Source organism: Lepidochelys kempii, chromosome 6 (assembly GCF_965140265.1).
Source record: "Lepidochelys kempii isolate rLepKem1 chromosome 6, rLepKem1.hap2, whole genome shotgun sequence".
NCBI lineage: Eukaryota > Metazoa > Chordata > Testudines > Cheloniidae > Lepidochelys > Lepidochelys kempii.
The window spans coordinates 65,261,756-65,282,977 of record NC_133261.1 but is presented as its reverse complement, the minus strand read 5'-3'; the positions used below and the strand labels follow the sequence as shown (position 1 = coordinate 65,282,977).

At 43.9% G+C, this 21,222-nt stretch overlaps 1 protein-coding gene across 7 annotated transcripts in view; it reads left to right on the top strand.

Annotated features, from left to right (window-relative positions):
- Positions 1–21,222, top strand: part of ACTN1 (actinin alpha 1) — a 130,812-nt gene that overhangs the window by 105,759 nt on the left and 3,831 nt on the right. For 3 of the 7 annotated variants that reach the window (XM_073348444.1, XM_073348443.1, XM_073348449.1), the window contains 10 exons: positions 796–943; positions 2,419–2,569; positions 5,038–5,146; positions 6,381–6,521; positions 8,927–9,109; positions 10,069–10,203; positions 11,873–12,052; positions 14,312–14,458; positions 16,588–16,668; positions 19,470–19,628. In XM_073348444.1, the coding sequence (XP_073204545.1) occupies positions 796–943; positions 2,419–2,569; positions 5,038–5,146; positions 6,381–6,521; positions 8,927–9,109; positions 10,069–10,203; positions 11,873–12,052; positions 14,312–14,458; positions 16,588–16,668; positions 19,470–19,628 (1,434 nt within the window). Of the gene's footprint in view, positions 1–795; positions 944–2,418; positions 2,570–5,037; positions 5,147–6,380; positions 6,522–8,926; positions 9,110–10,068; positions 10,204–11,872; positions 12,053–14,126; positions 14,263–14,311; positions 14,459–16,587; positions 16,669–17,208; positions 17,275–19,469; positions 19,629–21,222 lie in introns of those variants that run through there. The other 4 variants (XM_073348446.1, XM_073348445.1, XM_073348450.1 and 1 more) reach the window with 3 other exon arrangements.

Here is a 21,222-nt window from a genome sequence, read left to right as displayed (position 1 = left end):
CATATTATTTGTATTACCATAGCACTTAGGAGCCCTAGTCGTGGATGAGGACCCCATTGTGCAAATACAGAAGAAAAAAATGGTCCCTGCCCCAGAGAGTTTACAGTTCTTGAGTAGAAGATGAGACAGAGACAGGCATGAGAGAAGTGTGGCCATGCCACCCTCATTTTCAATATGAACTACTGGTTGCTGTATGCAAGACTCCATCCTGATCAGAACAGTTGGATCAGGATGGGATATTTGCTCACTGGGACCTGTTGTCCTCACACAGACGTTTCCTCCACATTAAGGTCAGAGTGGTGGTCCAGCCTCTGCTTCTCTGTGTACAAATTAGGTCCAGCCCTCAGGCTTCTGGCTAGCTTCCAGTGAAACCTGTGATTGCGTAAACACTGGGTCCATCTGTTTTGAGGCCACAAACTAATTTTTATTGACCTCTTGGATGAAGGAGTGATCAAAGAGGTTTTTTCGTACTAGGAGGCATGTGACTGCGTTTCATGACATTTCACTGCATTCATAGATAACAACATGCTGTGAGTGGAAGTGCTTCACAGGGTATCTCTTTTGAGTTCTGTGGTTCTGACCTGCTAAATGCACTCCATCCTGTCAGCTCATCAGCCTGCTGCAAATCTACGTCTCATGACTGTGGAGGCAAACTACAGCCTCCTGTTGCTACAGAGTGATTGGAAGCCTATGGCCCACTTGGATGAATGCTCAAAGCATGATGCTGAAGAATGTTCCCCATCTTCTGAACCAATCTCTTCCTCTCATGCTGCTGTACCTTTTACATCACTGCAGGACATAAACAATGCATGGGGAGGCCTAGAACAGGCTGAGAAGGGTTATGAGGAATGGCTGTTGAATGAGATCCGAAGGCTAGAGAGGCTGGATCACCTGGCTGAGAAGTTCCGGCAGAAAGCTTCCATTCACGAGTCCTGGACAGATGGTAATGCCAATCCTAATGCTTCCTTTCGAAAGCATTTTGCCTCTGAAAACATGCCATTGCCTATCTGAAGATACAGAGGGCTGGGTGTCACGGGAGTAATTGTACTGGTCTTTCACATCTAGATTAGAGCTGAGCAAATAATTGGTTCGGTAGCCAAACCAATAATTTTTTGGTTAGTTTTGAATTGAAATTGAATTTTTTTTTCTTGCTGGGGGGGGAGGGGGACAGAAAAATTTTAATTTTAAATCAAACAAAATACTTTAAATGGCGATCCAAAGGGGCAGTTTCTAAACAAAATATTGATTCGGATTGACATTTCATTTTGAAAGTGTCACTTTGAAAAGAAAAGCTGAAATGTTTACGATTGCCCAGCTGAAGGAAATTGCTGAATTCAACCTGAATTTGTGAATAGTTTCGGTGTCCTGAAAAATGCATTTTCAGCTAATTTACTATTTGCCAATAATAATAATAATAATCAATCAATCACCCGGCTCTAATCTAGATACCTGGGTTGGTTTATTTATTTTTTATTAGTTTGGTCTCCATCCTTGAGCCTAGTTTGGCACAATTTCATTTATTAAACTAGACAGGTCCAAGACTATAAGGGTAGAGAGTGCTGCATGTGGAAATGTAGATCGATTGGCAGACCTGGAGGGAGGTGCTTATTACAGCTGGCAAAACTGTTATTGGGTCATGCCAGGTGTAGGAGTGGGTGTGTTTATGGTGTGAGAGAGAGAGAGAGTAACTTTCATGAGCACCAACTCCACTCACATTTTTAAGGAGGAAAAAATAATTTGGAATGTTAGTATTGAGAAGAGATTCAGGTATAGGAAAATAATAATGTAATGAAGTAGCCCCTAAGGACTATATTCAGGGCCCCATCGAAATAAGTCTTGTACAAACAAACAATATAGTCAGAATGGCCACCATACAGAACATGAGTGTCAGTACATCTCTATCATCTGAGCTGGAAAACTACTGGTTGGCCTGTGCAAATATATGCTTTTAATGTTATGCCCGAAATATATATCGTTGCTAACTCACCTGCTTTATTACCCTTCCAGAACCTCTCTGACAGAGTGATTATAACTATATTCCATTAAAATATATTCTCTAACTAAAATATATTAGCATGGCCACATTCTAATTGTGTAGACATCTCTTCCTTGTGGCCACATGTCCTGCTTGCCCTTCCAAGCTAGAGACCTCAATCTGGGTCCCAGTGTGACGGACACTCGGTTGAGCAGCTCTGTTGGCAGTTAACACTTAATACTTACAATCCAAGAGACTCGTCTCAGACTGAAAAGTGTGAATCTCCAAACTGGCCTGTCTTGATTACGGAGTGTTCAAAGGGTTACATTTGGAGTAGTGGTGGGTCCACCATTGTAGTGTAAGCTAGTTGGCCTGAACGTGGGCATCAAGAATCCATGCGGACTTACTGGTTTCATTCTCCTGTCTTTTGGGTCCCTCTATAGGTAAGGAGGCAATGCTGCAGCAGAAGGATTATGAAACTGCTACGCTGTCAGAGATAAAGGCCCTGCTGAAGAAACATGAGGCCTTTGAGAGCGACCTAGCTGCTCACCAGGACCGTGTGGAGCAGATTGCTGCTATTGCACAAGAACTCAAGTACGGCTGCTGCCTGGTGCATTTGCCTTTTTAGGAGCTAGAATGGGGACCTTGAAGGCTAATCAGCTTTGCCGTCCTGCCCAGCACAATCATAAAACAATCCCTGTTAAGATTTAGAGTGCAGGAATGTAGGAAAATCCCAATATTTCTGATGAGAGAGGACACTGTCTTCTGATCAGGCGGCAGGAGGGGTTGAAACACATGAGAGGTACAGGTTAGGAAACTCTCTATGTGGGGAAGATTAGTAGTGGTAAGATAGGAGCACATGCTTGATTCTGAGAGGGGATTCCCACCCTCTTCCACCTCAGTGTGCTGCCATTAACTCTTCCCTAAATAGCCTGGTCTTCTTCCTGCTCTTGCGGATTTCAGAACAGTTGCTGTAGGCTATTGCAGTTTTTCAGGATGAGGAATAGCTTTGGTGGTGGTGATGGTGATTTCTGTTCTCTTCTTGCTAGCTAAGAAAGGGCAACCAGGAAGCTACCCTATAATTCTTTTCCGTCCCCCTCGTATATCAAGCCCTGCTTCGTCTGCCAGGGAGGAGAGATGGACCCATCAATCACAGATTTGTTTGAGCTGACTTGTATGATTTCAAGCAGGTGATGTTAGGCCCCTGGGGCCTATGCAGGTGATAAGGCCCCACACTTCCAGGTGTCTTGCACTATATGCCTGGCCTGGCAGCTAGAGCACGGTCCACACTCCTAACTGACTCCAGGGCCAGTGAGTCCCAGCACAGACTGAATTCCTTGACTGCCTTCCCTTGTCCCTGCTTGGAATGCTGCACTTCAGCTCTACTTGATGCAGGGGTCACAAGGGAAGTGGAGCCTCATCATTTGGGGAAGCTGGGGTGTGTGGTGGCCACTGTTTGAGGGCAGTTTGTAGGCAGGCAAGAGCTGGTCAATAGCATGTGAGGAAGAGAATTCGCTGGGGCTGCATAAGGACCAGCACAACTTGGTGTTGGCTTCAGTTCTTTATTATTGAAGAATAATTATCCACCCTATCTTGACCAGAACAGCATGACTGGGGTAACATCAGCATTTTTGAGGGTGTGCAGCTGTTTTCTTTACAATATCAGGCTTATTGGATCAGTCCTTCACCAGCAGAGATTTCAGGAATTGCGCCCTTGTCCCCTTCAGGAGGTACCTCAGAAGGGGAGGAGAACCAAGTTACTTCTCAATCCCTATGAGCGAAGATTAGAACAAAGGCCAGCTAGGCAATAGGAATTAAAGTGACCCTCCACTTCCAGAGTGCATGCTGCATGTTAGTCAAGCAGCCAAATCTCTGATTGCAGCAGAGAGAGAGAGATTGGAGATCACTGGTCCTGGAATGGAAGAGATCATCCCCTTTCAAGCTGTATGAAATGCAGGAGGGAACAGAGGACTCAGTTCGCATCCCAAAAAACAGCCTCGGGATTGGCATCAATTGCTCTTTGTTAGCAGCCTCAGCAAAAAGGGGCCAAGTAACAGAGCATGGATGCTGATCTACCCTCTCTCTTGGAGATATTCTAATAAGTCAAGGTTGAGACATTTTGGTTGTGTGGTCTGGAGGAAGCCTGCCCTGCTGCTGTCTGTGCTGGGCTTGTTCAGAGGCTATAGGAGAGTTTCACTATCCAGCACTTTCAAGTGTTATATTCACTCAGTCAAGTCAGTTATCCTACCTGGCATTCAGGATTCTCTGCTGCGTGGCCTGCCTCCTGCCCCAGACACTTCTCAGGCTGGGTGTCATCAAGCTACTCTTTTCCTTTCCTGCTAAATGCAGAACCAAGAGAGAGATGTGTGTGCATTTCTCTGTCTCCTCACTCTTACAGAACATTGCCCCATGAGTATGAGCATTACAGGCAGTGTGCTCTAGAGCAGGGGATACGGCAAATCAATTCACGTTTCAATGCTGAGGTTATTTTAAATAAGTTAATGTTCTGTGCAGCTCAGCTGCTCCTGTATGTTCCTCTTTGCCCAAAGGGTGCCTGCAGAATTCTACATCCCTTAGCATGGTTTCTCGCTCTTTGAATCCACAATGAGGACCTTCTCATCCCCCTTTCCCTATATACAAGAAGCAGGTATTTAGGCAGCATGGTGTTCTGAAATGGAATGCATTTGGCATGGTTGTTCTCGAAAACCACCATCTCCCAACTTGGACTGAAGTCTCTCAGCTTTTCTCTCCAAGCCCATTTGCCCAAATCTTCCCAACCTGCACCATGAATTGGAAAATAGTCATGGGAAATCAATGGTGGGTTTTTTTTTCTATTTTATAATCTCCATGTAGTCACGTTCTGAGTGTGATACATGATACCACTCTGTAACATCATGTGCAATGACTCCAAAGCTGGGTACTGTTGATCTCTACAGTCCCCTCATTAGAGGGGGTGGGGGTATTTTTATTATTTCTGTTCTCTGAGATTGATGGGGAATTGTTGATTGTTCCTCCCCTGGGTGTTTTTGTTTAATTTTTCCATTTTTGTTGTTGCTTGTTAGTGAGCTGGATTATTATGACTCACCAAGTGTCAACGCCAGGTGCCAGAAGATATGTGACCAATGGGACAATCTGGGTGCTTTAACCCAGAAACGTAGAGAGGCCTTGGAGGTAAGATGTGCTCATGAAGATCAGTCTTGAGTCACATTGGCCTGGCAGTCTGGAGGAACCTTACACTGCTGCTGATTGTGCTGGGCTTGCTCAAGAGATATTGGAGAGTTTAACTCTCCAGGGCTGACTGCCAGCACTATCAAGTGTTACACTCACTCAGGAATCTAGTCTGTTATCTCACTTCCTATTCTAGAAGACATTCCCATGGCCCAAGGAGCTTATGATCCAATTTAAACAAAAGCAATGCAATTCAGATAACACAATGCACAAAGGATGATGCAAGTTCAAAACGGGTGATACCTATGATCTCTCCCAGATAAATGGTTTTGTGGAAGTCTACCAATGCTTCCTTCCCCCACTGCAGAAAACTGATCATGTGTAACTTGTGCACCCCTTGTAACAGAAGTTCACCAGCCCCATGCCTGCCCATTGTTTCAGAAAAAGGTTGAAACCTTGCAGGTCCTTGCCCTTGGGATTACAAGGCCATCCAGCAGAGAGAACCTTTCAGGCCCTCTGTTGTTCCTTGCTTATAAGAAACTTGAAGTTGAGGAGCGTGATTAACACAGACATATGGTCTTCTCTTTCTTTCTCGTATCATTTGCTGCTGACCTAGAGAACTTCTAGGACCATTCCGTGGATTCATCAATTCAGCAATAGGATGCCATAAATGCAGGACAGCCAGCAGCCTCCTTTCCTAGCATGGATTCCCACACCAGCTGCAATGCAAACTAGCATTAAGCTTCAGTTCTTCAAACTATTTCCCAAAGCTTGGGTATCCCAACTAGTAAACGAGTCTCATATTTTTACTTCCAGCCCTACATATACCCTTCTAGCCTAGCTGTACCACCAGAATTGGCACCTCTGCATTGCATGAGCTGTTATTGGCATTCCTGTATTTTATAACTTCGCTCTTTTGAAAAATCATTCTGAAAAAAATAAAGTAAGTAAAAAGAAGGGAAAATCAATCTTGTGTAATGACATGATTACATAACAGAATGTTATGGTTCATGTAGCTGATTTAAGTATATGCAAATCAAAAATATTTAAGAAGTCGGTCTTTCCAGTTCCAGACCCTAATTTCAGGAACGCTTTTAAAGTAACTTCCTTCTGAGAACACTGAGGGAGCAGGGCCATGGCAAGATAAACACAGGAGGAAGGCTCTGCTTAGCCAATTACAAAGCGTGCTGTCCGGTGACTGTTCTCTAATCCTTTTTCTTCTTTTGGGGAATTCCAGAGGACAGAGAAGCTGCTGGAGACAATTGACCAGCTATACCTGGAATATGCAAAACGAGCCGCTCCTTTTAATAACTGGATGGAGGGGGCCATGGAGGATCTGCAGGACACCTTCATTGTTCATACCATAGAGGAGATCCAGGTATATGCAAGTCCTTCCCCTAAGATGTGTTTGTGTGCAATCAGACAATACTTTTCACTTGATTATGGCAGGTGGTGTGCTTTTTGGTGTTCTGGTGCTTCTGCTTAATCTCGTGATCTTTGGGGGAAAAAATGAGTTTTTCTCAAATTCTTCAGAAGATCTGGATCCAAATGGATATGAGCCAAGTTTACTCCAGTCTAACTGGATACCAAGACTTGAATGTGGATTTTTCAAGGAGATTTGAGGGTCTTGCTTAAAAATGACTGAGAGTCGAGAGGATTGTGCATTCTTATCCTAATGAGAGGGCTTAAAGCTACTCTCAGGCTCTGTGTGCTATGCCAACAGTCCCATAATTCCCCACCCCCAGTTCCTCTACTCCTCTTGTTTCTTTGATGGCTTCTGTAGTCCTGTGCTGCACAGCTACACTGCTGAATATTGTGCTCTCCCGTTTGCTGCTGAGTTACTATTAAGGGTCAAAGCTTTCAAACCTCCTTGACGTCATTGGAGGCAACATTTCATCTTCCCCTCTCCTCCCACAAGGCTGCTGTGGAAAGAGCTTATAGTAGCTCCCCATAGTCCTCAGTGTTCCAGGTGCCCTTCTGGGTCTGAAAGGCCTTGCTATTTCTCCTGCTTGACTAGCACTTGTGAAGACAGCAGACAGTACATGTATTTGCTTGGATTAGGCTGGCTGAGCTGAAGAAACAGGCTTGTCTTCTCTTCAGCTGTTGCTTCATGGTAGCAACTGATTTGTTGGCCATCAGGCTAGGAGACTCATTTCCAGGTTAGGTCATTGTGGGGCTGTCTGACAGCAACACTGTACATGAGAGAGAATGCATAGAATGCTGGTGGGCTTTTGGGTGTGGGCTCTGTAGCACTAGCACTGACCATGAGCTACTGGGTGGAGATGTCATAAATGGTACTGACGCAGCATGAGCCCTATTACTGAGCTAGAGACCTGCCGTTTGCTAAAGTGCTTCCCCATGACCAGCAGTTCTCAAACTGTGGGTCGGTCGGGACCCCAAAGTGGGTCACAACCTCATTTTAATGGGTTCGCCAGGGCTGGCTTAGACTTTCTGGGGCCCAGGGCTGAAGGCGAAGCCCCCCCGCCTGGGCCAAAGCCCACTGCCTGGGGCTGAAGCCCTTAAGCTCAGGCTTCAGTCCCCTCCTGGGGCTGTGTAGTAATTTTTGTTGGTAGAAGGGGGTCATGGTGCAATGAAATTTGAGAACCCCTGTCTTAGACCAGTGAGTTGTTTTAACTCTTCCATACTGTAGATCAAATCTGAATAGCGAGTGCATTTGATGAACACTGCCTTCTCCCATTCATAACTTCATGGATTAAACTCCCCTTCCAGTCATACTTCAGCTACACCCCTGTGATCACCACAATAGTTGCTTACATAGGAAATTATTTACTGAGTTTAACTGTGTATAACATAAGTAGGTTATCAGGCACACATTCTGCTTTCATTCTTCATTTCCTCTTCCCCGTCTATCTGTACTGTTCACCTCTCTATCCCTACTCCATGTGCCTCTGCTTCCTGGTCCCTTTTGCCACCTCTCCCCCTGCACTTGTTTCCCTGGTCTTTCTCCTCTTTTACAGGCTTCCATGTGCTCTACAATTACAAACCTAGAAATGGCTGGAAATGAGCCAGTCCCAAATGACTTGCCAGCTGTTCACAAACCATCAGCCAGTGTTCACCAGACCACCTTAGATTATAGTTTGGGAATCGCAGCATTAAGAGTAATAGAAAGGATGAGTTGTGGTCATGGAGAGGGTGCCATTTCCAGCTACAGAGCACTCTGCCAATGGGAATTTGCCAATTTCTCTGGGCTGGAAGATGTTCACCTAGTTGCGATCCCTGAACAGCCTAGGCCTGCTTCTATTGATTCCACTGTAACCATACTGGATCTGGTACAGCCCTACCTGGAGAAAACTAATGCCTATCTGTGCTAGCACTCTTAGTCACCCAGCTGCTATAAAGTAACACTAGTGGTCTGATCTCTTTTTTCCAAAGTCATTGAGTGCTCACAACCCTCATTGCAGGGATCAAGCACTCTGCAAAAATCAGCCCACCAGAGTCTAAAGCAAGATGTATTTGACAGGTTTTGTGATGTTATCTCTGTAGCTAGTCAATATGGGATACAACCAAAGACAGCAAAAATAACTTGCCTCATAACTGCCTGCTTTAATCCAACTATGAAGGTCTGAAAAATGTTTGAGTGCCATAAAAGTGGCTTTTACCTGCTGTGGAATGGCCTTTTCTGCACCCTCAGAGATCGATTGCTCTGCTGTAGCAGCAGAGGAGTTTCCAAACTGCACTGTTTTTAGTAACACCTTAACATGGAGGCTGTCCTTTGACTAATGCTCTTCTTATCTCTCCTCTGCTGGCGCCTCTGTTTTCCAGGGATTGACCACAGCCCATGAACAGTTCAAGGCCACTTTGCCAGATGCCGACAAGGAGCGACAGGCCATCCTGGGAATCCACAATGAAGTCTCAAAGATTGTCCAGACCTACCATGTCAACATGGCAGGAACCAATCCCTACACGACCATCACCCCACAGGAAATCAATGGCAAATGGGACCACGTGAGTGCTTCGAGCCTTGCACTTTTCTATAAGGGGTATCACCCCAGGAAGCGAATTATTCCCTTTCTAAATTCTCCTGTCCAATGCACAGTGCTCAGCTAGAAACATAGAGTTTAAGGCCAGAAGGGATCACCGGATCATCATCTTACCGTATATCACAGGCCACCAACATCACCTAGCACCCACACACTAACCCCAACAACTGAAGTATTACAGCTCACAGACTAAACTATTACAGGTCACAGGCAGAGAACAGGAGGGCCCCAGTGCCCGAGGTCTCTGCAATGGCAGCGAAATGATTAAGTGAGATATACCCAGTTAATTCCAGCAAGTGATCCACACTCCATGCTGCAGGGGAAGGTGAAATGTTCCAAGGTCACTGCCAGTCTGACCTTGTGGGAAAATTCCTTCCTGACCCCACATGCGGTGATCAATTAGACTGAGAAGGAGACGAGATCCACCAGCCAAACACCTGAGAGACAGAGCTCTCAGGATCATCTCAGAGCACAGGCCCTGCCGTCTCGCATGATTTTTTTCCAGCACACGTATGGGGGCTTAATGTGCTTCAAAGTGCAGAATGTGCAGGCTAAAGAGGAGAACTTGAATTTTCTTTTATTCCCTTCTTGCGCTGATGAAAGATGCTATCCCTAATACCAGTTGTGGTGATGGTCTTTGTGGGCGAATGGCAATTGAATAGAGCCCTTCAACTCATTTAACACAGGCCATCATAGAGTCCTGGGATGTTAACTTCTTTTGGTTATGTATAACTTGGGCTGTATTTAACCATCCCCTGTAGAGAAGACAGGTTTTATGTCCCGTCCCCTAAGCTAGCCAGCCCAGGCCAGACGTTTATGCTTTCCTATTTGTGCACACCCCTTTGCTATATCAGTTTCTGAATGCATTGTGTCTAGCTTACTGCGCATGAAACACAGGCTGTGCCTTGCTATGTTTTGCTGCAGGTGCGGCAGTTAGTTCCTCGAAGGGATCAAGCCCTGCTGGAAGAGCACACACGCCAGCAACAAAATGAACGACTCCGGAAACAGTTTGGCGCACAGGCTAATGTCATTGGGCCCTGGATCCAAACCAAGATGGAGGTAGCATCTCAGTAATTTTGAAACAATCTTTTTTTCCTCTCCTCCACAATCACAGCGGGCATTCTGTATTGCCTCTTCCTTCAGCCTTTGGGCAATCCTCCCTTCATGCTTCAATAAGAGAGGCTTTCACAGAAAGTCAATGGACAGTGTGTGCTGAGATTACCATGCATCTGATTCGCCAGAGACACTTTTTTATCCCCGCTCTTTTCAGCAAATACAAAAATGTGGCCTCGAGAAAGGGATGCTGGCACTTGAATACATTCAAAGGGTTTCTCACTTGCTTTATACAAATACAGCAGAAGTTTATTTTGTATAACCACTTTCATACCATCTGTTTCAAAATGTACTAAAAAATAAACACAATTATGTGGTAAAGCAGCAGCAGGAGAGAGAATTTTTAAGGGTGAACTTTTTAGCTAAGGTTTGAATTAAGGTAAGTTGAGTTAAAGATAAAAGAATACAAGAAGGCTAGTGCTGATGGCAGGATGTGCAAGAGGTGGGGGAGGCTCTTCAAGGAAAACATTTAAGAAGGGAGTCAGTGCTAGATATGCAGAGATGTGAGGAGAAAAAAGCCATGAGAGAAGGAGCACAGAGATAAAGAGCACTAAGTAAGGACAGCAGATATAGTGTGAAGAAAGCATTTTGATCTCTCTCCTAGCTGAGGAAAAGAAAAGTGCTGGCCAGCTTATTCCCTGTCCTTTTAAATTACTATTGCCATAGACATACTGAGAGAGCTCCCAGAGCAATCAGCTGTGCCTTCATTTATCATCAGATGTTGCCCAACTAGTGATTCCACTTCATTGGATCCCCTCAGTGTAGGCTGCTTTTCTGCCCTGAGGAAACGCCAATTCTGTTACTGTTTTTTGGGTCAGTGGCACAGTTGGAGGTGGTAACACATAATGCAGTTTCTCCTCTTAGCTCCAACTGTTCCCAGCATCATTGCTTTTCCATCTTCTGTCATCCTCTGGCAGAGGGTGGAAGGTAAGGAGGGTAAACCTCCTCACTCAGTAGTTACCCTTGATCAGTTTACTTAAAGGAAGGTGTTGACGAGGTTTTCCACAGAGCGCCAAATAGCCTGATGATTGGAACTTGGCATGTGTGAGAGCATAGCATGTGTCTGATATGGTGAGCACACAAACGGGTTAGGGAGAAAGGGAAACTGCAACCTGTAGGCTCATAACTAGGGCTACGTATCTGTTATAAAGGTCGCGGAAGTCCCTGATTCTGTGATTTCCAAGACTTCTGTTGACTTCTGCAGGGGCCCGGGTGGCTGACCCCACAACAGCCCAAGCAGTTGGCTCTGGAGCCAGCTGCTCAGGTGGCCCCCAAGACAGCCACACCAGCTGCTGCTCCAGCAGCCCCGAGCAGCGGTCCCTGGCCAGCCCCAGGGGGCGCCCCCCAGATGTAATCACAGGTATTTTTAGTAAAAGCCAGAACTTCAGCTGATGTAAGCTGGTGTAGTTCCACTGACTTCAGTAGAGCTACAGTGGTTTGTAACATAAGGGTGTCTGACCTCATATGTTTATCTCCTCTCTTTAAAGCCATGGTCTGTATAGTCTATATGTCTTCTTCTTGAAGCATTTTGTCCCATACAGGGAACAGGTAGATACTGTGTGTGTTTAGGCTTGTCCCTCTAATGGGCCCAACTCCCTTGGGTTTGTTTATGCAGGAGATCGGCCGCATTTCCATAGAGATGCATGGGACCCTGGAGGACCAGCTCAACCACCTCCGGCAGTACGAGAAGAGCATTATTAATTACAAACCAAAGATTGACCAGCTGGAGGGAGACCACCAGCAGATTCAGGAGGCACTCATCTTTGACAACAAGCACACCAACTACACCATGGAGGTAAATGCCTGGAGAAGCCTTCAGCCTGTTGTGTTTTAGCCCCAGCATACAAAACAACCTAAGTTGTATTGGCCAGATGTAGTTAAGATGAGCATCCCCATATCACCCAGATTCTTTTCCAAAATGCTTGGCTAAACTTTTCACTCATGAAAGTGAGGAACTAACAGCACTGCTTCACCCACAGAGCCCTGCCAGGACACCTCAGTTCAGACCTGCAGCTCTATAGGCTAATCCAGTTCTGAGTCCTCCCTGAGTAGTTGCGACTTCAGCAGGTGGTAGATGGGGACCAGTTAAGAACACCAATGCATCTCAAATGTTTACCTGAGACTTATTAGCCGACTACTTTATAGCTGGATGCCTAATCCTAATAGCCAGGGTGAAGATACTGGTGATAGTGGTGGTGTGGATATGTTATGCATTATTTGTACTATGATAATGCCTAGAGACCACAACCAGGAACAGGACCTTGCTGTGTTAGGGTCTATACAAATATAGTAAGAGACTCTTGCCTCAAACAATTTAACATCTAAATTGACAAGACATACAATGTATGAGGGGAGAGAATGCAACATACAGGCAGTCCCCTCTCTGACCCCCACCCCAAGTAATGCTCCCTAGAGTTTCAAGGAATAAGACAGCTGTGTATTGTTGTGCTCCATATTTCATTGTAACATTGCAAATCAACTCCCTAGCTGATGATTTTTTTTTAAAAAGTTACTTACTACTAGGGCTGGACAAATAACAGAAAAAAGAATACACCTGAATATATTATGCAATTAACTTCACTGGTATTAGCTGACGAGTATTTGACCAGCTATAGAGCTAGTTGAGTTCCACAAAGTATTTTTGAATAAATTGTTTGACACATATGGGAGAAATTCCCCAAATACTATTCAACCAGCTCTAATCACTAAATTTCTCTCTTTAGCATTGACTTTCCTTTCCTGGCTTCTTTTCACTTTGCTATAATTATTTATGGTGCATCTTTGCTTGAGCTGTCTTCAGAGTGTTCCCTAATTTCCCTTTCTCTCTCTGTTCTCTGCCTCCTCCCCATATTGTCTCTCTCTCCTATTCCTCTCTTTATAGCTATTCTGTACTTATTCTATCAGTCTTCTCCTTCCAAATCCACCCACCCATACATAGACCTGGGAAATTGTGCCAGATACTTAACAGCCAGAGGACTACACGTATTTAGTAGCCAAAGCCTGATATGAAACATGTAGGGTCCACTGTCCAGGGCCAATGCACAGATGAGTGCCGCACTATTTGCCAGACTGCTGGGATCCATACCAGGGTACGATCCCTGGACTCTATTTGGGGGCAGTGAGGGCCTTAATCTTCTGTATCAATCTCTGGCTAGTAGATGTTCATAAATTTAGAGTCATGGGGTTTAAGGCCAGAATCCACCACATTATCTAGTGTGGTGGCCTGTGTATGACAGGCCATCCGCACCACCCAGCATCCACACACTGAACCCAACAACCAAAATGAGACCAAAGTATTAAGCCTCCTGGAAGGCTACACTATTATCTGCCACAGGCAAAGAGTAGGGGGGACCAAAGTGCACCAGTGCCTAGAGGCCTCAACCAAGGAATCTCTGCTTCTCCTCTACATCCTCCTGGGTGCTGCAAGAATATGGGGATGGTGAGGTGTCTGCTACTCCATGCCTTTCACAGACTCCATTCTTTTGCTCCTTCTTCCTAGTTAATAGTTTCAGTGCTGCTGCTGGAAACTCTCCCAAGCAACAGTACACTAAAACTAACCAGATTCCTGTCAGTTTCACTTTGGCAACAGATTCTGGTCACTTCTCATTACTGAATCTTGTGAAAATCTGTGCTATAATAGAGGCACTGGAGAAGTGGGTGTCAGATCTAGGAAGACATCTGTGCATCACTTTACACTCAGTTCACATTTGAAAGTTTTCTGCATGACTGAGAGCTAAAAACTTTGGACTTGATTCTCATTTACTCTAAGGCCGCTGTACACAACTCTGGCAGAGTAAAGTGACCTTAAAGCTAATGTAATGCCTTAGTTTAGATGAGAATCTGACCTTTTATTTTTTTTTTAAATGAAGGTTCAGATTTTGAAGAAATTGATGGCACTTGCCCAGAGTGAGAGGGATTTTTCTGAGCAAGTGGATTTCCCAGGCCATGACCATCAGGATCACTTCATTTGTAATGATTAACCCAGTCGAACCAAGGGCTCCAGATGCAGAAGGTGCCACTTTTTAAAAGAAAAGTCTTGTCCTTTCTTCTTCAGCATATCCGAGTGGGATGGGAGCAGTTGCTTACAACAATTGCTAGAACCATCAATGAAGTGGAAAATCAGATTCTGACCCGTGATGCCAAAGGGATCAGCCAGGAGCAGATGAATGAATTCCGGGCCTCCTTTAACCATTTTGACAGGGTAAGTCTGTGTCCCCCGCAGCTCAGTGGGCCACCTGCTTCTTCATAGGCTTGGCATAGCATTAGAAACCAAACAGCCCCTGCAGTAGAACTAGCCACAGAGTAGACTTTTCATTCTTGTGCTTAGAGGACCAGGCCTCATGAGCTGCCAGCTCTGTGGAGACTGTCAGGTAATCCTGTCCACATTAGGCTAGTCTGTTTGTCATGCCGAGACAGGAAGTTTGTCTGGAATGCAAGTTTCCTGACTGAGCTAAGACACGGGAAAGTCAGCCAACATATTTAGAAAATAGACTATAGGCACCCATCCCCTTTCCTCTGGAGGTCCCTCACTTAAGTGCTACATACAGTATAACAAAACATAAATAAATGCAGAGCCAACAGCAAATACAATTATAAAATAAGCCCATGATAAACTCAACCATCATCCTGCCAACAGCTCTCTCACTTACATCTAGGGGAGATCAGCTGGCGTGCTTCCATGAATCTGAACAGCCACACTGTCACCCGGAGAGAGGCACTCCCAAAACCATTTAGGGTTCTGTAGGTTCCACGCTAACACCTTGAATGCCACCCATAGACCTACTGGTGAGCAATACAGATCCCAGAGCAATGGTGTATACGTATGCGCCTGACACTTGCTAAGCCTGTGACAGCATTCTGTGCTAGATTCAGTTTCTGAGTGGTCGCAAGATAAAACCCCATTACTGCAGTCTAATTTCAAGGAGAAGCCATCTCCAGATGACCAAATAATGGCCATGCTGACTCCTCTCACGTTGTCGAAGGTGCATTCAGATAATGACCCTCTCTCCTTTCTAGTGTTCCCAAGTGTACCGTGTACATCCTAGCTTTCCATCCACATAAACAGACCTTCCATTTACATCTGAGATGCAAGAGAGGGAGGTTACAGTGGTAACAGGGAAAATATGGTTGCCTCATCCTCAATTATTTCTTCTGTTGGGAAGCTTTAATACTGATTGTAAACACCAGACTGAAAAAAAATTGACTTTTTTTTTTAAAGAGGGAGTCAGCTGAAGCTGGCCCTGCACGCCTACCCTGAGTTTCCTTCTCCTGCCAGTGTGGCATGTCAAAATGATGAGGACTGCAGGCAGGAAGCCCTCAGTGCTGCCCTGCAGCTAAGTTCTGCTTTTCAAATTGGGATTCTCAATTTTGTGTGTAAACCTTGGTGATGAACACTTCCCACCCCACAGTGTTTAGTGATTCTGAGCTAAAAGGAGTGCAGCTGTGGTGAAATGTTCTGCTGGGCTTTGTGGCTGGCCTCCAGTAGGCTCTCTTGTCAGGAAGTTCACGTTTACCATGAGGTCCTCTCAAAACACAGAGAAAAGGGGGTGTTATAAATGAATACTGTATCCATCGTTGGTAGATCCCTCTGTGTAATAGCAAAGATAGCGGCTATATAAAGTCAGGGGTGCACTTCAGAGAGCTCAGCCAGTCACAGCTCTGCTTTCATATACAGAGCTCAGAAATATAGGGGTGGCAGCACTTCCCTGAGCTTCAGCTGTTTTTTCCTGATGTGTTCTTGGAATGCCAGGACTGTTCAGGAGCACACAAGATACTCCACCAGCTAAGCTTCACGGAATCATTGCCAGGCATACCTACCCTAGCCTACCACTTTATTGGGGTATCTGACTTTTGACAGCAAGAACAGAAAGGTGATAGTGTTTGCTACCCACTGTGTCTGTCTGCTTCCCTGCACTCTGGGTTACTGTTGAAATGCAGGACTTCTGGCATTACTGGGTAAAAGAATAGCTATGTCAGAGACTGATCTGGAAAAAGTAGATTTTAAAGCTTGCTAGTGTTAACAATTCTTGTTCAAACGCTGTCAAGATGTGATCAAGTTCTCTAAGAAGCTACTGTTTTGAGAGCATTTTTAGCACATCCTGAAATGTCATTGTGGTATCTAACTTTGTGCACTTTTTATTTTTCTTCCCTGTCTTTTTATCTGCATGTCATTCTTTCTCTACCTCTCTCCTCTCCTCACCCACTGCATGGTGCATCTGTTTGTTGTCTTTTCACCTGCCCTTGATCTTCTCTTTACCTCTCTTTTACCTGCCCCACACTACCACCCTGCTGGCACTGCATGTCCTGTTGCCTGGCACACCGCATAACCAGGATCACTCCGGCACACTTGGCCCTGAGGAATTCAAAGCCTGCCTCATCAGCTTGGGTTACGATATTGGAAACGATGCACAGGTACTGAATGCTAGTGGTGAATGCAGCGAGAAGTTGAACTATAAGGAAATAACAGTTTTCTCCTTTCTTTTCTTTTTTTTGTTTTAATCCTTCTGTCATTGTTGTTCTCATGTTTTACTGTTCATGTATCTCTGTTCCATCCCACATTTGCTCTTTTACTTAATTTTCATATCTGCCCTTTTAATTACCTTCATTTATTGTCTTGGGAGAATTCTTTTTATACCTACCTATTCCATTTACTTGTTTCACTTAAATTTCCCTGTCGTCTTCTCTTTGTGTATTTGTCTCACTTGATATCTTCATGCTTCATTGTTTTTTTAATATTCGTGTCCTATATAAAAACTACTTCATTTCCAACTGAATCATTGCTGCTTCATGGTTTTTCAAACCACCTTTATTGTATTATTTTTCATTGTCCAATAATTCCTGTCCCTTTTTCCCAAATCCATTCTTTGTAATATCTCCTGTGGGTTCATCTCTTCCTCGACTGGTTTCCATTTTCTCTCTTGGTTTCTTCTATCCTTGCATCACTCCCTGTAGAAGAAGACTGGCATGATGGATTCTGAAGATTTCAGAGCCTGCCTTATCTCCATGGGTTACAATATGGTAACGTAGAGCCCTTCTGTCACTCATGTTCACAATGATTCATATGACCTTCTGCAAAGGGCACACATTTGTAATGAGTCAAGGTAAAAGCTACCTTAATTCCTAGGACTCTCAGAAATGGAAACTAAATGTTGAAATGATTGTGTGTATGCGTGCGTTTAAATCTTCATCTTACAGCTCTAGCTGGAGGGAAGAATGGGAGGGTTATGTCCAATTCTGATCTGTGTAGAGTGAGAATTGATTTGGAAAACTGCATGGCTTATAAACTGGAAGAAGCAAGAACCAGCTCATGTTGATGTGTTCACTGTTTGCAAACAGCAACATGTAACCTCTCCAGCAATAAGTAACAGTGGGATTCCAATGGAAGTCTTCATGACAGCCTGATGAATGAGTGAATGCTGTTACCAATAAATATTGAAACAAAACTGTTTATACGGGAAGTGTTTTTGCTAAATTCTCAACGTGCATATCCGTGTACGTACGTATGTAGGTGTGTACACACTCTCTGTAAAATACTGTACCACTTACAAATAAATAAATCCAACTAAAATTCAGGCTTTAAGCTTCTAGTGCCCAAAAGTGAGACTAGAATGGACAGTCCGTAAACTGTGTCCACGCCCCCCACACACCTGGGTGTGCTACAAGGATATTTGCTTCAATCTTCTTCCTAAGGCCAGTTATGACTCTGGGATCCTGATATCCCTTTGTAAAGCTTTCAGTGTTAATGTGGAAGCAAGTCTTTCAGCAGATGTAAATCTTAATCTCCTTTGATAACATTACTGAGATCAGCTTTTTCCAACCAACGAAAGATATTTAGACTAGAAACAGTGCAATTAGAATGCGTTCCTGGTAGCTGTCTCCCTTTCCTCTCCTGTCTTAACCCTTCCCACTATGATCAGTGAAATACTCCTTTATTCCAGTCCCCTGCTGCCTGTTCATGCAGGCTAGAGTCCTGTTTGTGGCTTTCTCATAGCTTTTTCCATAGTAAATAGATTAGTGTTCAGGACAACACAGCATTTAGGCTGACTTTGTTGACAGAAGAATCATAATGGGGAGAACTTCTGCAGGCAAAACCTATTGGTACTAATCTTCTCTAAGAGGAGAAGAGAATCACACAAGAAGTTTAAATAATGCCCTTAATAACCTTGCTGCCGCAAATGTTAGGCAAAGCAATTTTCCAGTGTAACCTACTTCTCAGCCCAGTATAAATACAAACTCCTTTAGTCTGGTGTACAAGGCCACATCAGTTAACCTTTGACCAAATGCTTTAAAGATTGGGTATGTTACTATTTCATGTTGATTTGCACTGAGTTGCCTGAAGGTTTCACTCTTGCTCCCAGACAGAGATTGGGATATACCCCTTCATCCTCATACAGGGGGGAAAAATGGTACAAGAGATCAGAATAGATGCTCTTAAGAACAACAGAGAAAATTTAAGAAGCATAAGGTCTTAGCTTCCATGTCAAAATAATATACAGTGAAAGAACCCATGGGTCTAAAGGCACTACCCGGGGGTGCTGCTCTGTCAGGCCTCTCCAAAGCATATAAGTCTCTGATTTCTGATGCCTTTTTGGTAAGGATGAGCTTAAAACTATTAAGATCCTAGAGAAGGGCAACAGGTATGATGAGAAGTAAAAGGGAAGTAAGAGATTCCAGAGAAGAAATTAAAGACTAAGGCCAATTTCAAATCTGGCTGCCCAAAATTAGGTTCTGAATCCATGTTTCGGTTCCTAAATAAATTATCTGATTTTCAGAGGGCCCTGTTATATAGAATTGCATCATTCTGTGCATTATAAGGACCTTTATATCTTGAAGCATCCATACTATTAGCCGCTGTTGGAGACATCATACTAAACTAGAAAGACTACTGCTCTGTTCTGGTTTGACAGCTAATGTAGGGTAGCAGTTTTGTGGCACTAGGATGGCATTGTTCCAGAGCATTGTTGAAAATACCTAACACCAAGGGGAAAATGAACATTTTTTAAAAAAGATCAGCTAGGAGAGCTTGTTGGTGAATGTGTTTGTGAGATTGATTTGAAGCTTTATTTTCTTTGCTATGAGATTGGGATCATTTAGAAACATTCCAGTCTCATTATTTTACCTCCTAGATGCCATCATTTGTGCGAACTGGATTTACATTCTGGTCATTCTTATCAATAGTCTGTTGACCTGTTGCTGACTCTCTTGTTATCTAGGGAGAAGCAGAGTTTGCCCGCATCATGAGCATTGTAGATCCCAACCGCTTGGGTGTAGTGACATTCCAGGCCTTTATCGACTTCATGTCCCGGGAAACAGCAGATACTGATACTGCTGACCAGGTCATGGCTTCCTTCAAGATTCTGGCTGGAGACAAGGTGAGTTTAGACTTTCGAAGGGAAACTAATGCTACTTTTACATAAAAAAGAAAACTCTGGCTCAGGAGTGCCCGAACTGATGTGAAGAGACAAGCAGTATAATTCCTCAGAGGTGAACAATGAAACACTCTGCAGTCATGTGTAAATCTCTGCTTCCCGACCAACTCTAATGCACAAAGTAAATATTAAACAAGAAACCAATGTAGCTAATATTTCAACACAAGTGTCTCTTGGAGCCAAAAATGTTTACTACCTTGAAGTAAAACACATTTCTACAAAAGTTGGAAGTCATGGACAGAAAAGGAACCAGTATCAATCACTGATGTCAGCTGATGTTTCTTATACACACAATCACTACAAATTAGCAGCGCAATTTCCTTATCTTAACTTAAACAGTTTGGAGCCATGATACTAAAGTAACTAAAGTGCATGATTAAATTCAATAAACACAGTACTGATCAATTGTGTTTTGATTAATCTTGAAAAAGCTGAATTACTGGACATATACAAATTCAAGTAGTTTTTTCACATGTGACAATTTACAATGACATGTAAGTGTGTGTCTTACGTAATCAGTATCAGATTTTCATTGATTTGAGGATAACCTCTATCAGTTAACAAACGATTTTCAAATATCTACCTTTTAACCATATTATTACAAATACTATATGATAGACAGGAAAACTCTCTCATTTTGGCACCTGAGGCGGGGAGCTCAAATGACGCCCCCATGCCCCCTCACTTGGGCCAAAACTTTGAAAGGTCCCAATTCTGCCTTCTTCCTGATATTCCTGTTCTACTCCTCTCATGGTACTGCTCTGCTACCTAACCCAATAAAGGAGAACTAACAACTTGAAATGCCTTGTTCAAAAATGTTAAGTAACACTTAACTTTCAACAGCAAATGTAACTTTTCTTGTCTGCATAGTAAACACTGGCTTTTTAATCTGTTTGAATAATCAAAGTGGTGCTTTCCGTGCCTTCTTGGTTGCAAAGATTGGAACTGCTTCCTGCTGAAGGTCCACAGTCTGGGCCAGCTCATGCTCTATTGAGATGGTTGGAAGGCCGACCAGCCTCTCCTGTGTCCTTGTGGAGCGTAGATGTGTTTTTATTAACTTCAGCTTGGAGAAGCTGCGTTCTCCACTGGCAACTGTTACAGGAAGTGTTAGAAGTATGCGCAGAGCAACAAAAGCATTTGGAAAGAGGGCGGTCATCTTATTTATGCACATATATTCCAGAACAGCCTTTGGAGTTGATCCTGCTGAAATGTATCTTGAAAGGGCTTTCAGTTCATCACCTAAATCACTCGCATCAATATCGCACATGTCATCATGTGTCAACACTGTCTCTAGTGCCCTGCATTGCTGGTGTAGGTCTTCTTCAGGTATAGTGAGGCGTTTTGGAGTATCATACAACATCCCAAATATACTGCTGTGTTCCTTGAGCTGCATGAAACGTTCTTCAACTGACTGTATTGCACAACCTAGCACTTGGTTAAAGAATTCAACTTGGAATTGTTGTTTGGGGTCTCTTATGGGATTATCCCGGGCCTCATAATCAAAATGACCTCTTCAGTGACTCTTGTATTCTTGAAT